At 32.7% G+C, this 22,080-nt stretch overlaps 1 protein-coding gene across 1 annotated transcript in view; it reads right to left on the bottom strand.

The window, feature by feature from the left end:
* Positions 1-22,080, bottom strand: part of ADGRV1 (adhesion G protein-coupled receptor V1) — a 471,657-nt gene that overhangs the window by 154,392 nt on the left and 295,185 nt on the right. Inside the window, 2 exon segments of the mRNA XM_039875052.1 lie at positions 2,315-2,493; positions 14,513-14,629. Of these exon segments, the coding sequence (XP_039730986.1) occupies positions 2,315-2,493; positions 14,513-14,629 (296 nt within the window).

Here is a 22,080-nt window from a genome sequence, read left to right as displayed (position 1 = left end):
GAAAAAAAGATTAATCATTACAAATCTTAAAAACATTGAAAATTTGAATAGTTAGAGGAAATGGAAACATTCATAGAAAAAAGAAAGTTTATCAAATAGGCTCAGAAAGAACTAGATATAGAAAATATGAATAATTTTATATGTTTTAAATAAAGTTCAATTAAAAGTCTTCTTGTAAAGAATACCTGAGGTCTAACTGGCTTTACATATGAAGTCTTCCCAAATATTAAGAAAGAACACCGATATTGCAAACTTTCAGTTAATTGACAAAGAGATCACTTCCTAAATGTTTTTATGAAATTAATATAATCTCAGTTGCCAAATTTTACAAAAATGTTTAAAAAATAACATCTTGTATATACTAATGAATTAAAGATCTATTTAGAGAAAATTCTTCTTTACAAAGAAACTCTTTAGTATTATGAAGTAACTAACTGCACAACAGATGAGCTGTTACTTCACAGCCACAAATCCTAGCATTACCTCTAGAGAAAAAGCATGTTTTTAAATGACATAGGCATAGAATATTTTACATAAGTATCTTACATTAATAATGTAGTAATTTATATTCCTACATTGAGATTAAAGTGATATAGAAAAATATAGAATTCTTGAAAAACTGGAATAAATTCACATGAGGATGACTTAGGAATAATATTCTATGTTTATGAAGGAGAAAATGATTTATAATGCTTAAAATGTTAGTCATTTTGGTCTAATAATCCTATAATATTAAAAACAGATAGAGGTTAATATATTTTACATTCCACTTACTATAACTGAGCTAATCATAAAGAACTTTTTGCGAAAAGCCTCGGAAGGCAAATAACTTGAGTCAGTTAATTTGGACATTCTTGCATAATAGTTTATTTCTCTTCAAAAATCCTTTTATAAACATTGAGAGAGTTTCTTCAAATTAACATCACTTTCATCAGGTCCCATTTATCAAGCCTGGGTAGATACACATGCAACGCTAAAACCGCCGCCAAGTAAGTCCTATCTCACCGGGGAGCTCACAAAAGGAATGGGACGCTGGCCACCAGGGCTTGTCTCATGGTTTCTTTGTATTGATTTAAATTAATGCCAGGGGTAGTAAAAGGTCATAATTTTGAATAGACATGATTATTCCTTTCTAGACAATTAGGCTTTTAGAATTTTATGTGGACAAAACAGGTTATAATACAATAAAGTAATCAGTATGAGATAAACTCACCAAATCTCAATAAAAAGACAAAATTACTATATATGGTATCTCAGTGGGTATGTGTATATTACATAGCTAGTTTCCTTTGGTTGAATGTGGTGTGGGATATAAGTCTGTGATTGCCCTTGTGTGAAATACATCTGTATACATTGATAACAAGTCCTTATTAAATATATAATGGACAATCATTAGATCAGAGGCAATTGTAATATTAAAATGACTTCTGCTTAGATAGTGCTGTTTACTTTCAAAGATTTTTCGCATCCATTAAGTAATTTTTATCTCCACAATAACCTGTGAGATAATTAAATAATGTCTTTATAAGACTGTGAATAGGTTATTCTCTCTTATTTAGAAATGTTACTTTTTCTTCTAATCCTTAACCAAGGAAGCTGATTAACCTATATTATTACAAATATTTTTTCTTTTATTTTTTTCTGCATGTGAAGTTAATAAAAGGGGCTGAGTGGTCCGCAAAGCTGTAAGATCCCAGACTCAGGATTAAGGCATGTATACATGCACACATGTGCATGTAAAGATGTGTTAAATTTTAAGACTACTAGTGTACTTTAATATGAATATATAAGAAAGGGCCAGTTGACTCTGTCTTCTTCTCATGTACTTTTGCAGACACTCTCAATTCACTCTAATATAGTCTTCTGGTATTAGGGATCTTATGAATAATGGTGCTTACCACGCCCATGCCCACCCCCACCCCCCGAAAAAACAAATCATATTTCTTATATAATGTGCCACACTCTAAATTTTTCACTTATTGTTTATCAAAATTTTCAAAGTTCCCTGATTTCTCTAGATATTTTTATTTGTCTCAATCTGATAAACTAAATTATGCTAAGGTACGAATTACTGCAAACTGTTCAATACAGCAACTCACCTGAAAAACCAAAATCTCTCAAAGGAAATGGAGAGGCAGTAGTGTCCTATTTTTTAAAGGGATAATTCGAGGAACTAGAACTTCAAACAGTGTGGCAATGAAGCAAAGATCTTCCCTGTACTCTTTCAATCATACTCTTAGTCAACTGCTTCCACCATTAGTCATAAAGCTGTCTGAGTACATGAAGGCTAAGTGTTGTGCCTGGATGTACTTACAGGTCACCGTGGATGAGTCCATAGATCTGTGGCATGCTCTGATGATAGATTCCTCTCAAAATCACTATGAGTAGAATCACCACAAAAGCTGGAAGTCCCCAACTCAGAAGGAAAAACAGCAGATATCGCCTCTCTGTATGTTCATCATTCATCACCAGTACATACCAGAAATTCACAGACTAAGAAAAGAAACAGAACATAAAATAAGCATGCTCTGGTCTAATGGCCCAGGACACAAACTCACCTGGTTTAGGCATAATTATTGGTCAGCAAAAGGCTAGGATATACTTAATAATTATAGTTTTGTATTGATTTTTTCAGTTAGTTCATACATTTATACTTTCATATACCCAAGACATTCAGGATGTCTCAAAAGTCTGAAAACACTGGGAAAAACCGTTAATTTATTGTATTTTTTATTTTCTTAATTTGCTTTGATTTAATCTCAGTTATAATCTGTGATCGTTCTGTAAATGTGTCTCCGAAGAAACATACAATATTCAAACCTACTTCCCAGGTGAACAATTTCATGATGATAATGAAGTAAATAGCTCTATATTTCCAGAGTTTTAGATAATTTTTATCTATTGAGGGCTTATCATATGGCAGGGCCAGGTATTGTTCTAGGCCTCTGAGCAGGAGATATAGATAAGTAAACAGAAAATAACTGTACAGTGAGAAAAGTACTGTGATAGGGTAGGTTTTGTGGTTGTTTTTTCTTTCTCGGTTTATCATCTCTTCTTTTTGCTCATGTACTTGACAAATATATGAGTATTTACTAAATTTAGGGGACCAGTCTAGGCACTGGGGATATAGCAGTGAAAGAGATGGAAGGAGGTATTTACTTTCTCAAATCTTAGTTTCCAAAAAAGTGGGAAAAATAATTAAGAGGAATATTTATTTTATATGTTATTTCTTATCTTACTAAGATAAAAATATAAAAGGAACGAGTGTATACAGAGTGGAGGGGGTGAGGGGACATATTAGATAGAATAAGGAAACTGAGGCCTGGAAATATTATTGGCCCCAGACCCCATACCAACCTTGTATCTAAGCCAAATCCAGAATGTTTATACTCTGCTTTCTAGTGTTCTCTTTCCATAGGGAACACTTATTTTCAATTATAATTTAGTATAAGAACAACACTGAATGTAATATCATACATACTTCACACAATAATATTATTCACTGGATAAATCCCCCTTCTCAATTTCACATGGTGTAGAGTTTGAGTACAGATGAATTATACACACAAACACACAAATACACACAGACACACACACATGCACGCACACACACACACACGTGGAATAATCTTGGAAAGTAACAACAATCTCAGAGCCTCAATTTCTTCCTGTGTACAATGAGAATATTTAAAGATTAAACGAGATATTACATACAAAGTGCTGAGCACCAAAAAAATGGTACCACTTCCCTTAAATCTCCTATTAAGATGACAGATAATATAAAAGACAAGATAGTTTAAGACCAAAAGTAAGCGGTGATACAACGGAAACTCTATGTGAAAATAAGCACGGCTGCTGTCCGTGGAAAAGCTTTCAGATGCTTTTTGCTGATATTTCCAAGTAAGATTCCACCTGGACACCAAATTAGCCTTGAGGAATTAGTATTGATTTGGCTAAACGAAGAAAGGATAAATATATTTGGTTACTTGGAGATTTTGGTCTCTGAATTTTATTTCCTGTCAGCACTCCTTGTATTTATGTACATCTGCTTATATCTGTAATTGTGAAGCATGTTATGAGTTGTAGCTTACATAACTTTGTTCTAACTTCTTTTTTTAGAATTTTTAAAAATTAGTTTCAAGTATACAGTACATTGGTTAGATATCTACATAGTTCGGAAAATGGCCCCCTGCAATTGCTCCCTCCCTCCCATGACCCTCCTCCTAGCCAACGTATTCATTCTAATTGCATTCCCTATGCCGTGCTCCTCATCCCCGCATCTATCCATCAGCTATGCATTTGTACTTCTTTAACCCTTCACCCCATTCTCTCCCAGATCCCCAAACTCCCTTCCCCTCTGCCCATCACTAAATTGTCCACTATATTTGTGAGTCTGTTTTTGATTAGTTTGTTCTATTTATTCCATAGATTCTGCATATAAGTGAAATCATATAGTGTTTATCTTTCTCTGCCTGACTTAAATACCTTCTAGGTCCATCAAAGCAATATGTCTTTTCATCCCCTTCCTTTTAGTCTGTCTTTTAACCTGAAGTAAGTCTCTTATAGGCAACATGCAGGGGTCTTGTTTTCCTTTCCATTCATCCACTCTTTTAGTTGGAGTACTTAATTCTTTTCCATTTAAAGTACTTATTGCTAAGAATGGAGTTACCATTCTTTATTCCTGTTTTTGATACATGTTTTTTCTTCTTAAAGAAGTCCTTCCAACATTTCCTTTATTACAGGCTTGGTGGTGATAAATTCCTTCAGCGTATTATCTGTCCAACTGTAAATGATAGCTTTGCTGGATAAATTTTTCTTGGTTGTAGATCCTGGGTCTTCATCCTGTCGAATATTTTTTTGCCAAGCCCTTCTGTCCTGCATAGTTTCTTTTGAGAAATCAGCTGCCAGTCTTATGGGTTTTCCTTTACAAGTAACTATCAGTTTTTCTCTTGCTGCTTTTAATATTCTTTCTTTTTATTTAACTTTTGGTGTTTTAATAATGATGTGTCTTCGTGTGGGCCTCTTTGGATCCTTGATTTTTGGAATTCTTTGAGCTTCCTGGGGTTTTATGTCCATTCCCTTCACCAGGTTGGGGAAGTTTTCCATCATTATTTCTTCAAACAGCTGTTCAACATCTTGATTTTCTTCAGTTACGCCAATCAGACAGATATTTAGACCCTTAATAGTGTCCCATGTGCTCCTTAAATTATTTTTATAGTCTTGGCATCTTATTTCTAGCCATTCTGACTGAGTGTCTTTGGCTTTCTCATCCTCTAGATAGGGCATTTGATCCTTTTTTTAAAATTCAATCTGTTTCTTCTTTTGTTTATTCCATGTAGTATGCTTCTCATCTCTGATAATGTGTTCTTCATTTCAGACTGGTTCCCTTTTATAATTTCCATTTCTATTTTTATGGTTTTTTTTTTATCTTTGTTGAAGTTTTCATTGAATTTAACCAAAAGTGCATTGAGCATCTTTATAACCAGTGTTTTGAACTCTGCATCTGTTAGATTGCTTGACTCCATTATTTCTAGATCTCTGTTCTCTGCTCTCATATGGTTTCTGTTTCTTTGTCTTCCTATTTTGGCTGGCTTTCCGTGTCTGTTTCTATGTACTAAGCAAACCTCCTAAGTCTACCAGTCTCATTAGCATGGATTTGTGAAGTAGGTGTTCAGTGGCACAGTCCTGAGAGGGGCTCAGCTACAGTCTAAATTTAGCTCAAGCCTCTGTCCCTCCACAGCCACCTGTTAAAATTCAGCAATCCACATATGCTGAGCTTATAGCTGCCTCAAAAGGCCACTCCAGAAACCGAGGCCAGGTGCCTCCAGAGTGAGTCTAGGTGCTGTTCAGCTAGGAGCACTGACTCACTGAGGATACACCTGGATGTGACTTGGGTGGGGGCACAAGTTAGGGTAGGTTGGGTTTCAGGGAATCCTCTGGGTGGAGCAACCTCTGTTATCCAGTGTGATGACGTCAGGGCTATGGTGGCACTGTGTCCATGAGCTGAGACTGGGGAGGGCTCAACAAGGAACAATGGATACCACTGACACTTCTGTACAGAATGAGTCTCACCTCAGCCCTCACTCTGACAATGTCCCCCTGTAAGTCCCTGGTGCCCCTTGTGTGCAACTGAATTGGCACTGGTGACAGAACTAGCAGGTCTGTCACTGCGAAAATCCACTTGTGGGTATGGTTCCTTTAAGAGGCCTCTGCTGCTGCCACTGCCACTGCCACAGCCTCCGTCTTACTCAGCTGCTGGAGACCGGGCAGTCCTATGTCCTTGCCCCATCCTATCTTCTGCCGTTGAAGAGTGCTTTCTTGGATATCTCCCTAGTTGTATGGCTTGTTCATCAAGATCCCAGGCAATTTTTCCTTGCTGCTGCTCCCTGTTTCCATCACAACTTTGATTTGGTTGCCAGAGAGATGAACAAAGCCTCTATCATCTATGCCATTTTGGTTCCAATCTGTTCTAACTTCTTTTTTAAAATTATTAGATCCAGTGAGACTCCCTCCCCTTTCTATAAGTAGCATAGGGACATAAACATAAATAAGTGTGGTTGTATCAAGTGTCTGATGCCAAGGTAACCCATACTGCCTGTTAGAGAGTGAAAATTCACGCAGAGTAAGGATGATTAGCTCATCTCCAAAATAAAAGTACTAATTATTTATTTTAAATAGATGCTTGTGTATATCCATATAACATGGTAATTCGGTGGTGGAAGAATCAGGAAGGTACAGATTGGTAAATGACTTCAAAGTTGATCATCATGATCAAGATCGGGACACCTCTAAAATGCCTGCTCTTACATAGATGGATATTAGTTTCATCAGTTAGAATCATTGAACCTTTCAGCAGTTGTCTGACCTTTACACAGGCTCAGATAAGACTGAGACAAGTGTAATTGTTTGTTAGATTTATACATGCAGTGTTTCTGCTCCAAAGAGCTCAAGGCACAGTGTTGCTGAATTCTTGAATACTCAGTTAAGCAAAACAAGCTCAAAAAGTCGTAAGCTTTTGTCAACTAAAAAAAAAATCTATTTCCTTATCAAATGAATCCAATCATTGAGATATAAAGACAGTATCCCCCCCCTTTTTTTGCTACAAAATAGAAATACTATGTAACAAAACATTTAACTATTCTAAAAAATACTGTGTGGCCCAATCATAAGATTTGTTTTGACTAACTCACTTTGAGTTTTAATTAAATTTTAAAATATTTTAATATACTATGGTAGGTACATTTTGGGATATGCCTATGTCATGAACTCTCCTTTAAACCCTGTGTCCCCAATTTTTTCTCCTCCCACCCGCCAACTCATGACCCTGCTCCTCCATCCACAGATGCTTTGATCCAGGGGAAAAGCCTGACCCCAGGCTGGACCAATCATCTATCACTAAATCCCTTAAAATTTGGTGATAGTCTAAGCTGGTCAACTGAGAAAAGAGGACATAGAAACTTTAGTGGTGGGGGCAGCCAAAATGCAGTGAAATGAGAAAGTGTGTTTACAGAGAAGTATAGACAAAGCCTTCCATTCATGCTCACAGTCCCTTGTGAGGTCCAATTGTATTTATAGTTCTTGGCGAAGTTCAATGAATTATCCTATATGTTTATTATTCCTTTTATGATTTAAATGTTTGTTTAAAATAATTCAACTTAGTTTTTCTTCATTGTTCAAAAAAAAAAAAAACTTAACTGAGATATACATATATTGCTATCTTAAAGCAGCTGAATTAAAACTTCCAGTTACTGCCATTCTGTAAACAAAAAGACAGTGGAGCATTTGACTATATTCCTTTACCTGTAATTTTGGTTCCTCCTTTGGAATTTAAGGTAAGAGACCATTATGTTTGCATAATAACTTTATGTTGACAGATATACAGCATATATGATCAGTGTGCTTTAGTGTCTGTGTGTTTATCTAATTTTGGAATAGAATTACCAATGAGTTAAAGGGTGTCACTCTCACCAAACATGCTTCACATGGATTGATTATACCTTACCATTCATTGCCTATTTTTACATTTCTCCTCCCAAAGACTAACTGTGAACTGACAATCTCAATATCTAGGTCTTTATTTACATTTCTGTCTCTAAGCTTTAAAAATGTTGTTAGAATCATATTATGGACCACCTCAAGACATCACTTGGAGTCAAAATATTATCCCCAACTTTAACCAATTATATTAATCCAAGTTGACTATAATTCATACATATACAGAATACAAGGTTTTCTAGCATTAATGTGATGTAGGCTCTGAGGCAAGTTCAAAAAGATTTTAAAATATTTTCACCATTAGAAACCATCAAATTAGCCAACTTGAAAGGGGTAAGTGAATAAAATGTTTTACAAATGTGTTTAAAAATCAGAGATGTTACCACAGAGACACATCTTTAATGTCAACCCTAAAAACTGGTATGTTTGAATTACCACCCTCTTATTTTTGTCATTATCATGAAGAATGATGTACTTGAATTTGTACTTATCACAACTACCACCATTTCAAGATTACCTGAGTGATAGTAACTTTAGAGACTTAAAAACGCGTTTTAATAAAATTAAAGAAAACTAATGATATTTTTGAAAATTTTTTGCCAATACAGTCTATATAAATACAGGAAGCAAGGATTTCAAAAGGCACACACATTCAAAAGGTAAACTTTAAGGTGAATGTATCTTTTTTCAATTTTTAAAAATTTGAAAAGACATTGTGATTAGTGACTTGATTTGGGTTTTGGACATAGTTCTGCATGAATAAGCTGTATGTTTTTGGCCAATATCATTTGTATTGTCTGAATTTTGATTTTCTCCTCTGGTAAAAGGGGAGGTTAAACTATAAGCTATTAATTTCTTGATTCCCACTTTGTGACTAAACTATCGTAGAAATTATGATTCATTACATAAAAACAGTAATGGCATGGGATGCACAGATTATGAATTTTAGCAGTAATAACAGACCTTACAGATTATGTGATCGTGCCCTCTTATTTAGAAATGAGGAAACTGAGGTAGTGAGAAAAAAAGTGTAGTGTTTTCATATTCTGATTAGTTATAGAACTGGGAGTGGAACACAAGTTCAAAGCACCTTGTAAACATTTAAGATTTCATAGAAATTCATACAAATATTGGCAATATTAATATTTGCTTATTTTTTGGTCTTCGTTTCTCCTTACTCACTTTACACATCAGTGGAGATGCATTTTCCTGGTACAAGTATGGACATAACCATTTCTCTCTCCCTTCTGCTTTTTGCTAACAAAAATAAAAATGTATAAAAGTTTATAAAAATACAAATGGCTGAAACATAACTGTGAGATATGGTAGGTTAATTTTTGTATACCTCATTGTACCTAGTAAAATGCTTTGCATATAATCTTTATTGAAATATAGCAAATAAATGAAGATTTTTACAATTTAAGTTTTTATTAAATTTAACAACAATTTCATAATTTAGTTTAGTTATTGAGTTTATTCATTTATATACTACCTTGCCAGAAAGAATTTTAGGAGGCTTGATACTTTCAATTGATTTGATTAAACTAATGAAGAGGGTAAAAGTTAATTGGTGGAAACTTTAAAATGTTAAATTCAATAGCTTGAGAGGAAGAACGGAACCAATATTTACTAACTGGATAATAAATGTAGACCTTATATTAAGCTATATCTCATTAATTAGGATAATATTTCTCCTAAGTTTTATTATGATTTTCATTTTTTACACAGGAATAAGTTGAGAATGGGAGAAGTATATTTCTCAGAATTAGTAAGTAAGGCTTTCAGAATTTAAACTGATTCTGATTAATACAATTCAACCAACTAAAACACCCCCAGATATAATTTAGGTCAAATATAGATAGGAATAAACTAAAAGACTGTGTGTCAGTAAGCATATTTACTTACGTTCCTATATAGAAATGTCTATTTATTTTTATAGTAACATTTTCAGTGAATACTATTACTATTTTCCAAGTCATCACATAGGAAAATCTGTTTCTTACCATTGGTCATAATTATGCTTTTAGATGCTCCATAAACACAAATTCATTAGTTTACTCACACAATACATATTAGTATAATCTAGGCATATTTGTTAAATATATGGGAGAAATGTCTTTTTTTTTTTAAGTTAAAAACAGGCTGCTTGAACCCCATAAATTTTCATGGTATGTGAGATAAGATTGGTATCTAGCCTGCCATTTAATATCTGGTTATTAATTGTGTCACCAGAAACCTTGGACTGATTTAGTGCATCAAGTTTAGTCAGAGATCATGGATGCAATTAATTCTGTCATTACTATACATTCTTAGTCATTCAATTCAGAGGGAGGTCCAACAAACGTTACCACATGTCCTTGCTCCGACTATCCTCTCTTTTTCTTAACAGTTTCTGCACAAAATAAATTTTCGAGGATTGGAGAATTCAGTATTTCCTGGATATGTCATTTTTATCTTGGTAATTACCAGTCTGTTGTCTTTAATACCTTTGATGTCCGCCCAAATTAAATCACTAATGAAGGAAAACATGGCTAATTGTATCATTTCCCTTTCTGTTGCTATGCTTTGCACTAAGTAGCCTTTCTGCCAAGGTATACATCACATGTCTGTTTACTTCTTCATAGCCTTATTATATGGAGATATTAAGGCACAAGATGTAAATGCTCAAGTACAATTGTAAAATGATTTCTAACTTTATTGTACCACTTAGAAAGTAGGTTCTTCAAGTAAGTTTTAGTTTCAAAATAAAATATTATACTATCAAGTAGGCTGTGTCCTTAGGGATGAGATGGACAGACTGCAAGGACAATTCAAGGTCTGGATAGTTTTCGTAATTATAGCAGATTGCTACACGATTTAACTTGGTGACAGGAAATGATCATAAAACTCAGCTATGTGAACACAGAGACAAAATTGTTTTCTATTTACTTATATACTAATATCCCAAATAATTTACTTGTGATTTATTTCTTTCATGGATTAACTCATGGTCTGGCAATCTATCTGGTAGTATATATTACGTAGATGTTAATAGTAAAGACATAAATTCTAGGAATTTATTCTATGGATAGTCCATAAGTAAACAAATATTCTGAGTGCAAGTATGTTCAAGGAAATAGTTTAAAACAGCAAAAATAACTAGATATAATCAGCATTTCATTAATAAGAGACTAGAAAAATAAATTATGGAAAAACCATATTATAAAATATGAAAAAAGTGTATCTGTATGCAGTAAATTTATATATACACACTAAAATATATACACACTATATATAAATATACATATACACTATATATAAATATATATATACTATATATAAACACATACAAGAACATACACATATGTTCTTGTTTAATATTTATAAATATTTATATGTTTGTGGAATATTTCTAGAGGTATACACAGGAAATCATTAACAATGTCTACCGTTGGGAGTAGGGTTTAGAGTAGAGTAGAGGGTGGAGAGTATATGAAATAGGGAGAAATGTGAACTTTTCTTTTATGATTCTCTGTAATGTTTGATTATGTTTTGTTCTATTAGTATATGCTATTTCTAAAATGAAAGCAAATCAAAACAGAAAAAGGAAATGAAAATAAAACAGTAACAACTAGGAAAACAGAGTACAAATATTACAAGAACTTAAATTCTTGCAGTCAATCTTTGTTAATGTAGACATAACCTTGCTGTTGTAAGGAAGTGGGAAATTATTTCAGTAATTTCACAGAGTGATCTTACATGAAGAGCAAACAAAGGGAGAACTCAATTTCCATGGCCAAAAAGGGAATATGTGTGTTGTTTGCTTTAAAAAAAAAAAAAAAGCAAAATTGTTACTATATTCCCATCATGCACAGTATGACTTCCCTGTCAAAGAAAGGGGAAGCCTAAATAAACAGAGTCAAGGCCACCAGTTATGGAGCCTGCCTTGAGCCATGAATGTTCTTATTTAGTAAAGAGGTTAAAGGTTATCCAGCTTGCTAAGGCTTTACAGTTAGTGCTTGCTTCACCCTAAGTCTTTCTACTATATCAAGATAATTCCCTTTCATAAAAATAAGTGGAAACTGTAATGGAAAAGGAGAGCATTCAAAATGTTTCAAAATTTATGAAATATTAGCCACATATATTTGTTTAGCCAATGCTATGGGTAAATACATATGAAGTGTAGAGCCTGTACAGGCACCATTCCACGCTCTTTCCATGTATTAATTCATTTTATCTTTTGACAATTTTCAAAGAGAGGTACTGTTTTTATAAATCTTGATTATTCAGATAAGAAAATCTAGGCTAAGAGAAGTTATATAACTTGTTTACCAATAAAAATTTTTTAGTTACTCTAAAATAATCAAATTTTACTGTAATATATTAAAATTATATGATATAAAAGTAAAATAACTTTTCAAGATAGTTATTTAAATGCATTTATTCTAAGATTGAATATCTAAAGCAGTTGAAAACATACAATTCTGACATGTCTAGCCCAATGATTAAAAGTTAATGATTAACTTTTTGTATCATAAACTATAACATACATACCTATATCAAATTCTCTCCTACACTGCTAAAAATATGAAGAATTATTAAAATGTTAATATTCTTTAAATTTTTCATTCCTATTTGACTAACATGACTGGATTAACAGTATTCTAATCTTTTACATAGCATTTAAAATATGGATTCTAGTTTTAAAAAATATATTTTAGCAGACTATTTTATAAATGGGAAAACACAGGTTGGTAAAGTGACAACTTCTGACCACAAAGTATCTCATTAGAAATAATCTACCTAGATTCAGAAGTTATTGAATTTTCCCCTTGTGGTCACACCACAAACCATGAAAAATATGTGGTGTACCGTCTGAAATACATTCAATTTCACTGGTACTTTAAATAGTTTTCCTAAACCATTAGCCATACAGAATCTAATTAGTTTACCAAACGTGCATAAGCCACAATGAAATTTACTTAAGACCTGATAAAGAGATAAAGAATACACCAATCTCTATAGAGTTGGGTGAAATCTCATGCCATCCTAACTCTTCCCCAAATTAAGAAATGCATCTAAACATGTTTGAGAGTCAGTCATTTCCCCCTGTTTGAATATATTTCAGTGACTGGATGCTCTTTAGTTTCAGAAATAGCCTCTTCAACTTTGACAGTTTTATTGACCACAAAATTTCTTAATGAATCAAATTTCTTGTGAATCAAATGTGCTTCCCTAATTTTAGACTCATTTGCTCTGGTTCTTCTAAATGGAGTTATATAGTCCACTCTTTCTTGTAGTAGCCCTTTCAGTATTTGTAGACAGCCACCATATCTCCCTAAGTTCTTCGTAGGCTAGTTATCTCCAGCTGCCTCAAAGTTTCTTTTAGGGCTGTTTTCTGACTTCTCATTGGCTAAGGTTCCTGCTTAAACATGATTCATGAAAGTGGTTAAGGGTCCCAACATTCTATGAACATTGTAGATTACAATGTAACCATAGCTCCCCAGCTGCCTCAATGTAACCCAGGTTTGTGTTGTTTCTGTAGTTAACAGTAGTTGCTAGGTTTTAAGCAATCTGGTCACACTTTTGATTGCTGAGATGGTGTTAAATTAAAATTTCAAGTTGTTTACATTAACCCCTATCAGATTATGCCTCTTTCACTCTAGTTTTCAACATTACATTATAGTTTCTCTGTATTAGTTCTACCTGTACTCTTAATGCAGGCAGCTTGCTGTTTTAACGATTTTTTTTCAGCTCTGTATCATCTGCATACCTGATAAAACAGTTTCCTGTGTTTTCATCCAAGTCACTCATCAAAAACTGAATAGGTCAAGGACATGGACAAAGACCTTCAGCACACCACCGGGGACCTCAGTACAGGCAGATAAATAACAACATACACAGGGCACTCATAAAAAGTTCAGCTTAAACTCCTAAAGAATTTTGCAATTAGAGAACCTAGCAAAGGCTATTTTAATTTTAGCAGATATTTAAGTTTTATGTTACGTGGTTTAGATTTATTTTTACTTTTTAATTATTTGGGGGGATTTAGAGAATACCATAAACATCCATAATTGGAGCTGCTCAAAAAGCTATAAAGCAGTTCTATGGGGGTAGGAATTATTATCCCTATATGTAGATTTGAAAACAAAACTTAGAGAGAGAGTCAATAACTTCATTAAGGTTACAAAGATAGAATTCAAACCCAGATGCAGGGCTCCAGTTTTTCCAACTAGCTCTATTACCTAAATAGTTCGGTTCTCTTCTCTTTCAGCTCCCACAATTATAAGGTGGCCCACATCACAAGCCTCATCTCCTGTCATTCCCTTATTTCCAACTATACTAGATTTCTTTTCATTCCCTCCAATTCACTATGCTCTCTGATGTTGTACACCTTACAAGGTGTTTCTTGCACTGATCTCCTAGGAAGCAGTGATGAAATTACTTCCATTTCATTATAAAGAATATCCGATAAGAAGGCCACTCCACACGGATTCACTGTAAAGTTAAAGGGGTTGTGGGGGAATGAGGTACCAACCTGAATGAGCATCCAGCTAAACTGGCAAAGATACAGGTAATGTGTGACAGCAGCCATGGCCGAACAGCTCTCATCTGTGAGTTGGGGACTTGCATATGCAGATGCCAGAAACACAATCTAAAAGAAACAAAAATACTTTTATTCTTAAATGCTAAAATCAATCAAGATTATTAAGAAAATAAACTGTTTTCTTATCAGAATCTATGATTCAGTGACTCAGAGGGACAATAAGTTGATCTGTTGCCCAAACTGAGATGATGAAAAGTCTTCTAAAAATGTCAATACAAGAATTTTTCTATTTCTAAGAAACAATAGATTATGTGAAATTATGCTACATGTTGCTTTGGGCTGTGAAGAAGAAATTCTCAAAGTAAACTTTGTTCTTATCATTGTTGGACAAATATCCCATGAAATACATGTATTTTTGCTAAGTAGAAAAGAGAAAATAGAGTGGAAATACCATTCCTTGTTTAAGTCAAAGCTAATGGCAGAGAAAAGAAGCAAAAGCTCTGACTTTACTCTCATGTACATCCTCTTGTTGAGAAGTAACATAGGTAATAAAATAGACAAATTAAATTTCAAACTTCAAATCCTATGATTATTCTAATCTTATGTTTTTATTTCAACTGCCCTCAAGCCTTTGTTCACAAGTAACCTTCACAATGAAGCCTCTCTCTTGACCAAATTATTTAATATTACACCATCTTTCCTTCTCTTCTTCCCACCCACACAATTCTCCCTACCACTACTTTTCTTTTTTTAAACAGAACTTATCACCTTCCAACATGTGCCATAATTTGCTATTTATTATGTACAAATGAGTTCCCCCTCCAAAATAAAGTCAACAATTTCACTTTCCAGGACATACCACAAATAGCTTTTGAAAGATTAGAGCTTATTTTAAAAACATGCTTAGATTTTCATGGATTTTAGCTTCTAACTTCTAAGTTGTAAATTTTAGGTCATAAATTTAACCTTCCTAAATTCCACAAATATTCATTGAACACCTTCAGCAAAACACTAACATTGAACACTAAGCACCACGACTATGCCTTAAAAGACCTTAGAAGTGCAGAACTGTGAGATACAGCCAAAAAGAATAATTTTTACATATGTTCTTTGTTTTTACAAAGTAGGATCTATTTCCACAAAGTCTACAATAAATTTGAATCTCTCAAATTCAGATTCTATAATATGTATTGTGGTTGAAGTTATACTTGGTAGTTTTGTTCTAATCAACCTGAAAGTTTGATATGTAAAATAATTGTGCAATCCAATTGAATATCTCTAGTTTTAAGCATTCTTAAATATGAAACTATTTATAAATAGTATGCTAATTTAAATTATCATTCTTTTCAATATTTTTTCTTTGAATCAAATTAGTACAAGTTATTTTTTTAAAACTGCATTTACTTTGAGAATATAATGTTAACACCCTAAATTTCATTTTTAAAGCATGATTTCTTTATATTTTATTAGGTTTTAATGTCTTTTTCTGTATTATAAGACAAGTTATAAATATAAGTTTGTCAACTATGAATATTCTTCCAGAATGTTCTCTGAATTATGAGAAATCCTTCTGTCTATATGGAAGAAGATTAGTCAGCAAGGGAAGGTCACAGCGCACACTGCTGCAATCTGGATGAACTAAGAACACCCAGAGAACAAGCTATTACATGTAACCAGCTCTAGCTAAAATTACATTAAATTGAATTAAAATAGTAATTAAATGATTAAAATAAAATAAAATGAAGTATCCTAGCAGAGTTAGCTCACATATCAGGCGTATACACTAAGAAAAGATGAAGTTTTACCATTGTTCTTTTACTCAAACACATAGAGGTGACCAGAGAAAAGATTATTTTCATAGTCAGTTTTCTGGATGCATTAAGTTGAACTAATCCACAGTCCACCACAGGTTCATAATGGCAATAGAATATAATGCCAATAGCAAATATAATACCATTCTTAATTCTATATTAACATATATACATCTCAACTAAAGAGAAAAGAAAAATATGTTTACCAACAGAGTTTCTGATATATTTTGTTAATAACTTAGAAAATTCTTTGCTTCTTTTGGTTGATTAGAGCTCTACTATAACAGCCAAGAGAGAAAATATAGAAGGAAAAAATTTTTTTTCCCTTTAAATATACAGCATGTGTATCTGCTTGGTTGGGCTAAATAGTAACTAAAAAAAACCTTTTTCTTATAAACCTCAATTCTCAGTACTCCTTAATATATGCGCCCCCCCCCACTTTACTATGGACATTCTCATTCCTCTATCTATGAAATGCCTCCTCTCTACTCTCCATCTTATCTAAAACCTTCGTTTTTATGGGACCAGTTCAAATTCCACCTGCCTACTCTGATCATGACAGACTCCTAGACTTCTATTTTTTCAAGTGGCAGAGCACTTGTTATTGAGGATTTATAATGTGCCAAATGCTGTCCTTTCTAGTAGGAGAGTGCCTGAGGTGAAGACACAAGATGCAATACAATATGACAGATAGGAAGTAAATTACAAGGGGAAGGCAGAGTCGAGATTGATTAGTTCTGCTTGTGAGAGTCAAAGAAATATTTGAGGAGGAAACAGAATTGCTTTGGCTTGGCCTACAAGTCCCATCTGTTTCACCTTTTTTTCTGAAGTTTATTTTCCACAAGACCCTTCCTACTCCAAAAGTCCTACTCTCATTACATCCCTAAAATATGTTCCGTCATCTCTCAGCTCTTTGCCTTTGTTCTCCTTCTTCCTTCTAGCTAGAATTTCTGTTTCCCACCTTCCTCTGTTAAAACCATGTCCATTTTTCAAGGCATGGTCGAACTGTCAACTTTATCAAAAATATTTTTCAACCAAACCAAACTTTTCCTCCTGTGATTTTTTGTTAACCCCCTGTGAATTTTTAAAACTTAAGGATTAGTTTTCCTATAAACCCCAAATTTCCCAATTATTAGATAAAATTAGCCTTAATCTCTTTGAAAACTGTCTACTCCAAAAAGGTGACAATTTGATCTTATCATCTATTATAATGATTTCAAACATTTTTTTTTTTAAAAGAAAACATAGCAAGTATTTGCTATCCCATACAGACCCTACCATGGATTTAAGTATTGTTTTCTAAAACAACATTACTGAAATATGACTGACAATAAATGACACACAGAGTGTACAACCTAATAAGCTTTGACACACATATACACCTGTGAACCCATCATCACAACCAAAATAATTAACATATACACATCATCCCAAGGTTTCTTCATGACCTCCATAGTACCTCCCTACACCACTGCTTCTCACATTCCCCAAGCAATCTATTTTCTATCATTACGCATAAGTTTGCATTTACTAGAATTTTATGTAATTGGAATCATATGTACTCTTTTTTCCCTAGTGTATTTCACTAACCATGATTGAGAGTCATCTAAAAAATATATCGATAATGCATTCTCTTTATTGTTGAGTAGTATTCCCATTATGTATCCTTTCACCTTTTGATGGATATTTGGGTTGTTTTCAGTTTTTTACTTTTACAAATAAAGTTGTCATGAATGGACAAGCCTTTGTATGGACATATGTGTTGAATCCCAGTCTAAGGAGAATTGACATATTAACAATATTGACTCATATCTCATGAACAGAGTTTATCTTTCCATTTATTTAGGTTTTGTTCTCATTTCTCTCAGGTATGTTTTGTAGTTGTTCATATACAGGTCCTTCATATATTTTAAAGAATATTTATCCCTAAATATTTTTATATTTTCACTATTATTATAATTGCTATTTCATTAAATTTTAATTTCTGATCATTCATTACTAGTATATAGAAATAGAATTGATTTTTCTATATTGCTCTTGTATCCTGCAAACTTACAGAGCATATTTACCAGTTTGAGTAGCTCTTCTGTAGAAAATGTTATGTTTTCTACATGAAGGATTACATCATCTCTGAATAAAGGAAATTTTAATTACTTTCTAATCAAGATGACTAATCTCTTTTACTTGCCTTACTATGCTTGCTGAGATAGAAAAATACTGTGTATATACATACAACATTGGGAAAAAGTGGTCAAAATGCACTTCCTTGTTTTGTTTCTGATCCTAAGGGAAAAATATTTTTTTCTCCCTTAAGAATTTTTATGGACTAAACTGTCTATCCTCAAAATTCATATGTTGAAGCCCTTAACTCCAGTACTTCAGAATGTAACTGTATTTGAAAATGACATCATTAGAGGGTAATTAAGTTAAAGTGAGGTCTTTAGGGAAGATCCTAATCTAAAATGACTGGTGTCTTTATAAGAAGAAGAAATTTTGAATACAAATATGCACACATACAAAGACCATGTGAAGACAAAAGGGAGAGAATGGACATCTACAAAGCAAATGAAATCAATCCTGCCAACACTTTGCTCTTAGATTTCTAGCTTCCACAACTGGCAGAAAATAAATTTCTGTTATGTAAGCCAACCAGTCTGTGGTATATTGTTATGGTAGCCATACCAAATTAATACAAGCATGAAGTTAGTTATATGTTTTCTTATAGCTGCCCTTATCAGGTGAAGTTCCCCTCTATTTCTGCTCTATTGGGAGTTTTTATCAGGAATGGATATTGAATTTTGGCAAATGCTATTTTCTTATAAATATTATAAAAATGATTCAGTTTTTGTTTGTTAATATGATAAATTTCATTGATTGATATTTGAATATCAAATCAACCTTGAATTACTGGGAATAGTTATCACTTTGTTGTGATATATCATCCTTTTAATTTGCTAAAATTGTATTAGGAATGCCTCCATCAATATTCATGAGGAACACTGGTTAGAGTTTTCTTTCTTGTAATGTCTTTGTCTCATTTTGTTATCTGGCTAATGCTGGTTTCAGTGAATGAGATGGGAAGTTTTTCCTTTTTGAATTTTCTGGAAGAATTTTTATAAAATTGTTACTTTTTTTCCGTAAATATTTGGTAAAATTCGTGAGTAAACATATTAAGACTACAATTTTCTTAGTGGGAAGATTTTTAAATATAATTTCTTCAGTAGATATAGAGCTATTCCAGTAATCTATTTCCTACAAAATGAGTTTTAGTGATTTGTATCTTTAAAAGAATTTGCCCATTTCACAGAAATTAGCAAACAGATTGGTTGGTATAAAGTTATGTATAATATTTCCTTGTTATCTTTTTAAGATCTTTAGAATCTGTAGTGATGCCACATCTCTCTTTCTTCATACTGGTAATTTAAATCTACTCTCTTTTTCACCTGATCATTCTGACTAAATAATTTAGTTAATAATTTTATTAATCTCTAAAAGAACTGGTCTTGGTTTCACTGATTTTCTCTATTGTTTTCCTGCTTTCTATTTCAATGATTTGCTCTGCTTTCTTATTTATTTCTTCTATGTATTTTGAGTTTAAAAAATTGTTTTTCTTTTTATATGGTCATATTTTTGAAATTTTACTTCTTTTTCTAATATAAGCATTTAGTTATATAAATTTCTACCCAAAACTGTTTTAGCAGGATCACTCAAATTTTAATATATTGTTTTCATTTTTATTCTATTCAAAATACTTTGAAATTTTTCTAATTTCTTTTTTGACCTATAGATTACTTCTAAGTATAGTAATTTGCTTCCAAATATTTGATGATATTCTAACTTTCTGTTGTTGATTTCTAACTTTAATGTGGTCAGAGGACATGTTCTACATAACTTTAATCATTTTGAATTTACTAGCCTATGTCCCATGTGCACTTGATAAATATGTGTATTCTACTGTTGGCTGGAGTATCCTATAAATCTCAATTAGATCAAGTTGGATGATAATGTTTAAAAAATATTCTATATTATTACTGATTTTCTGTTCTTTTTCTTCCTATCAATTATTGAAAGAGAAGTCTTTAAATTCCCAACTATCACTGTGGATCTATCAATTTTTCCTTGTTTTGCATGGTATATTTGGAAACTCTGTTATTAAGTACACAAATATTTAGGATTATTATATCCTCTCAATAAAATGACCCTGTAATCATTGTGGAAAGACTTCCTTTCTCTCTGGTATTATTTTCTCTGAAATATACTTTGATGCTAATATAGTTAATCCAATCCAACTTTTTTCCATCTTTTTACTTTCAACCTATATCTTTATATTTGAAATGTGTTTCTCGTAGTCAGCACATTGTTGTGTCTTCCTCTTTTATTGAATTTGAAAATCTTTTAAATGGTACATTTTAGACCTTTGAATTTAATTTATTGTGTGTGCTAAAATTTAACTCTACCATCTTGCTATTTGATTTTTATTTGTCACATATGTGAAATTTATCTGGTGATAATTTCCTTCAGCTTTTGTATATTTGAAATCATCTTTATCTAACTTTTATTTTGAAAGATATTTTGGTTGACAGGTTTTTTTCTCCTTCAGTACTTAAATATATTGCTCCAAATGTCTCCTCACTTAGATTATTTCTGAGAAGAAATCTGCCATAATTCTTATGTTTCTTCCTCTTATGAATTTTTTTGTTTTAATTTTTGGTGCTTTTAACGCTTTATCACTGGTTTTGAGCAATTGTATTATGATGTACCTTGGTGTAGTTTTTTCATGTTTCTTCTGTTTGGGGTTTATTAGGGGTTCATGGAGCTTCTTGAATCTATAGGTTTCCCAGTTTCAAAATTTGAAAAATTTTAAATCACTATTTTTCCAAATGTTCTTTTCAAAACATATTTTCTTTTATCTCTCTTTCCCCTCTCATCTCTCCTTTAACATTTTCCCCAGAGCTCACTGATATTTGTTGATTTATTTTGATCCCTTCTTTTATTTTCATTTAAATAATTCATATTGATATGGTTTCCAATTTTCTTATTTTTTCTTGTTATTTTTAATGTGCTATTAATCCTATCCTGTGTATTTTTCATCTCATGCATTGCAGTTTTCATTTCTAAAGGTTTGATTTAGTTCATTTTAATATCTTCCATGTTTCTACTTAACTTTTTGAACATATGGAATTCAGCTATAATAATAAATGTATTAATGTCCTAGTTTGCCAATACTAACATCTGTAGAAGTTCAGCAGTAGTTGATTTATTGATTTAATCTTCTATTTATGTCACATTTTCTTGCTTTCTGTCGTGCTTTGTAATTTTTTTATTAAATATCAGACATTGTAATTTTACTTTTTTGGATGTTAGATATTTGTATTCCAATTAATATTTTTGAATGTTGTCCTAGATGCACTTGGAAGCAGTTTGATCTTTTCAATTCTTGCTGTTAGAATTTGTTAGGCAGAACTATAATGCCCAAGCCATTATTTCCCAGGGCTGAGGCATGACCCTTCTATGTGCTCTTCCTACTCAAGTGCTTGTGACTCTTGTGGTTTTTCAGTGTAATGTGGAAACAAACACAATTCTTGGCCTTCTGAAAGCACCTAGCATTGTTTCTTTTTATCCTTTCAGGCAACTCTTTCTCTGGTCTTGGGTACCTTCTTCCCCTACATACGAGCTAATCACTTCTCAGCTGAATACTAAGAACTCTCTGCATTACTCCAGAGTTTTTCTCTATGCAGTTTCTTCCCC

Source organism: Pteropus medius, unplaced genomic scaffold, assembly GCF_902729225.1.
Source record: "Pteropus medius unplaced genomic scaffold, Ma_sr-lr_union100, whole genome shotgun sequence".
NCBI lineage: Eukaryota > Metazoa > Chordata > Mammalia > Chiroptera > Pteropodidae > Pteropus > Pteropus medius.
This window is presented reverse-complemented; position numbering and strand designations above follow the sequence as displayed.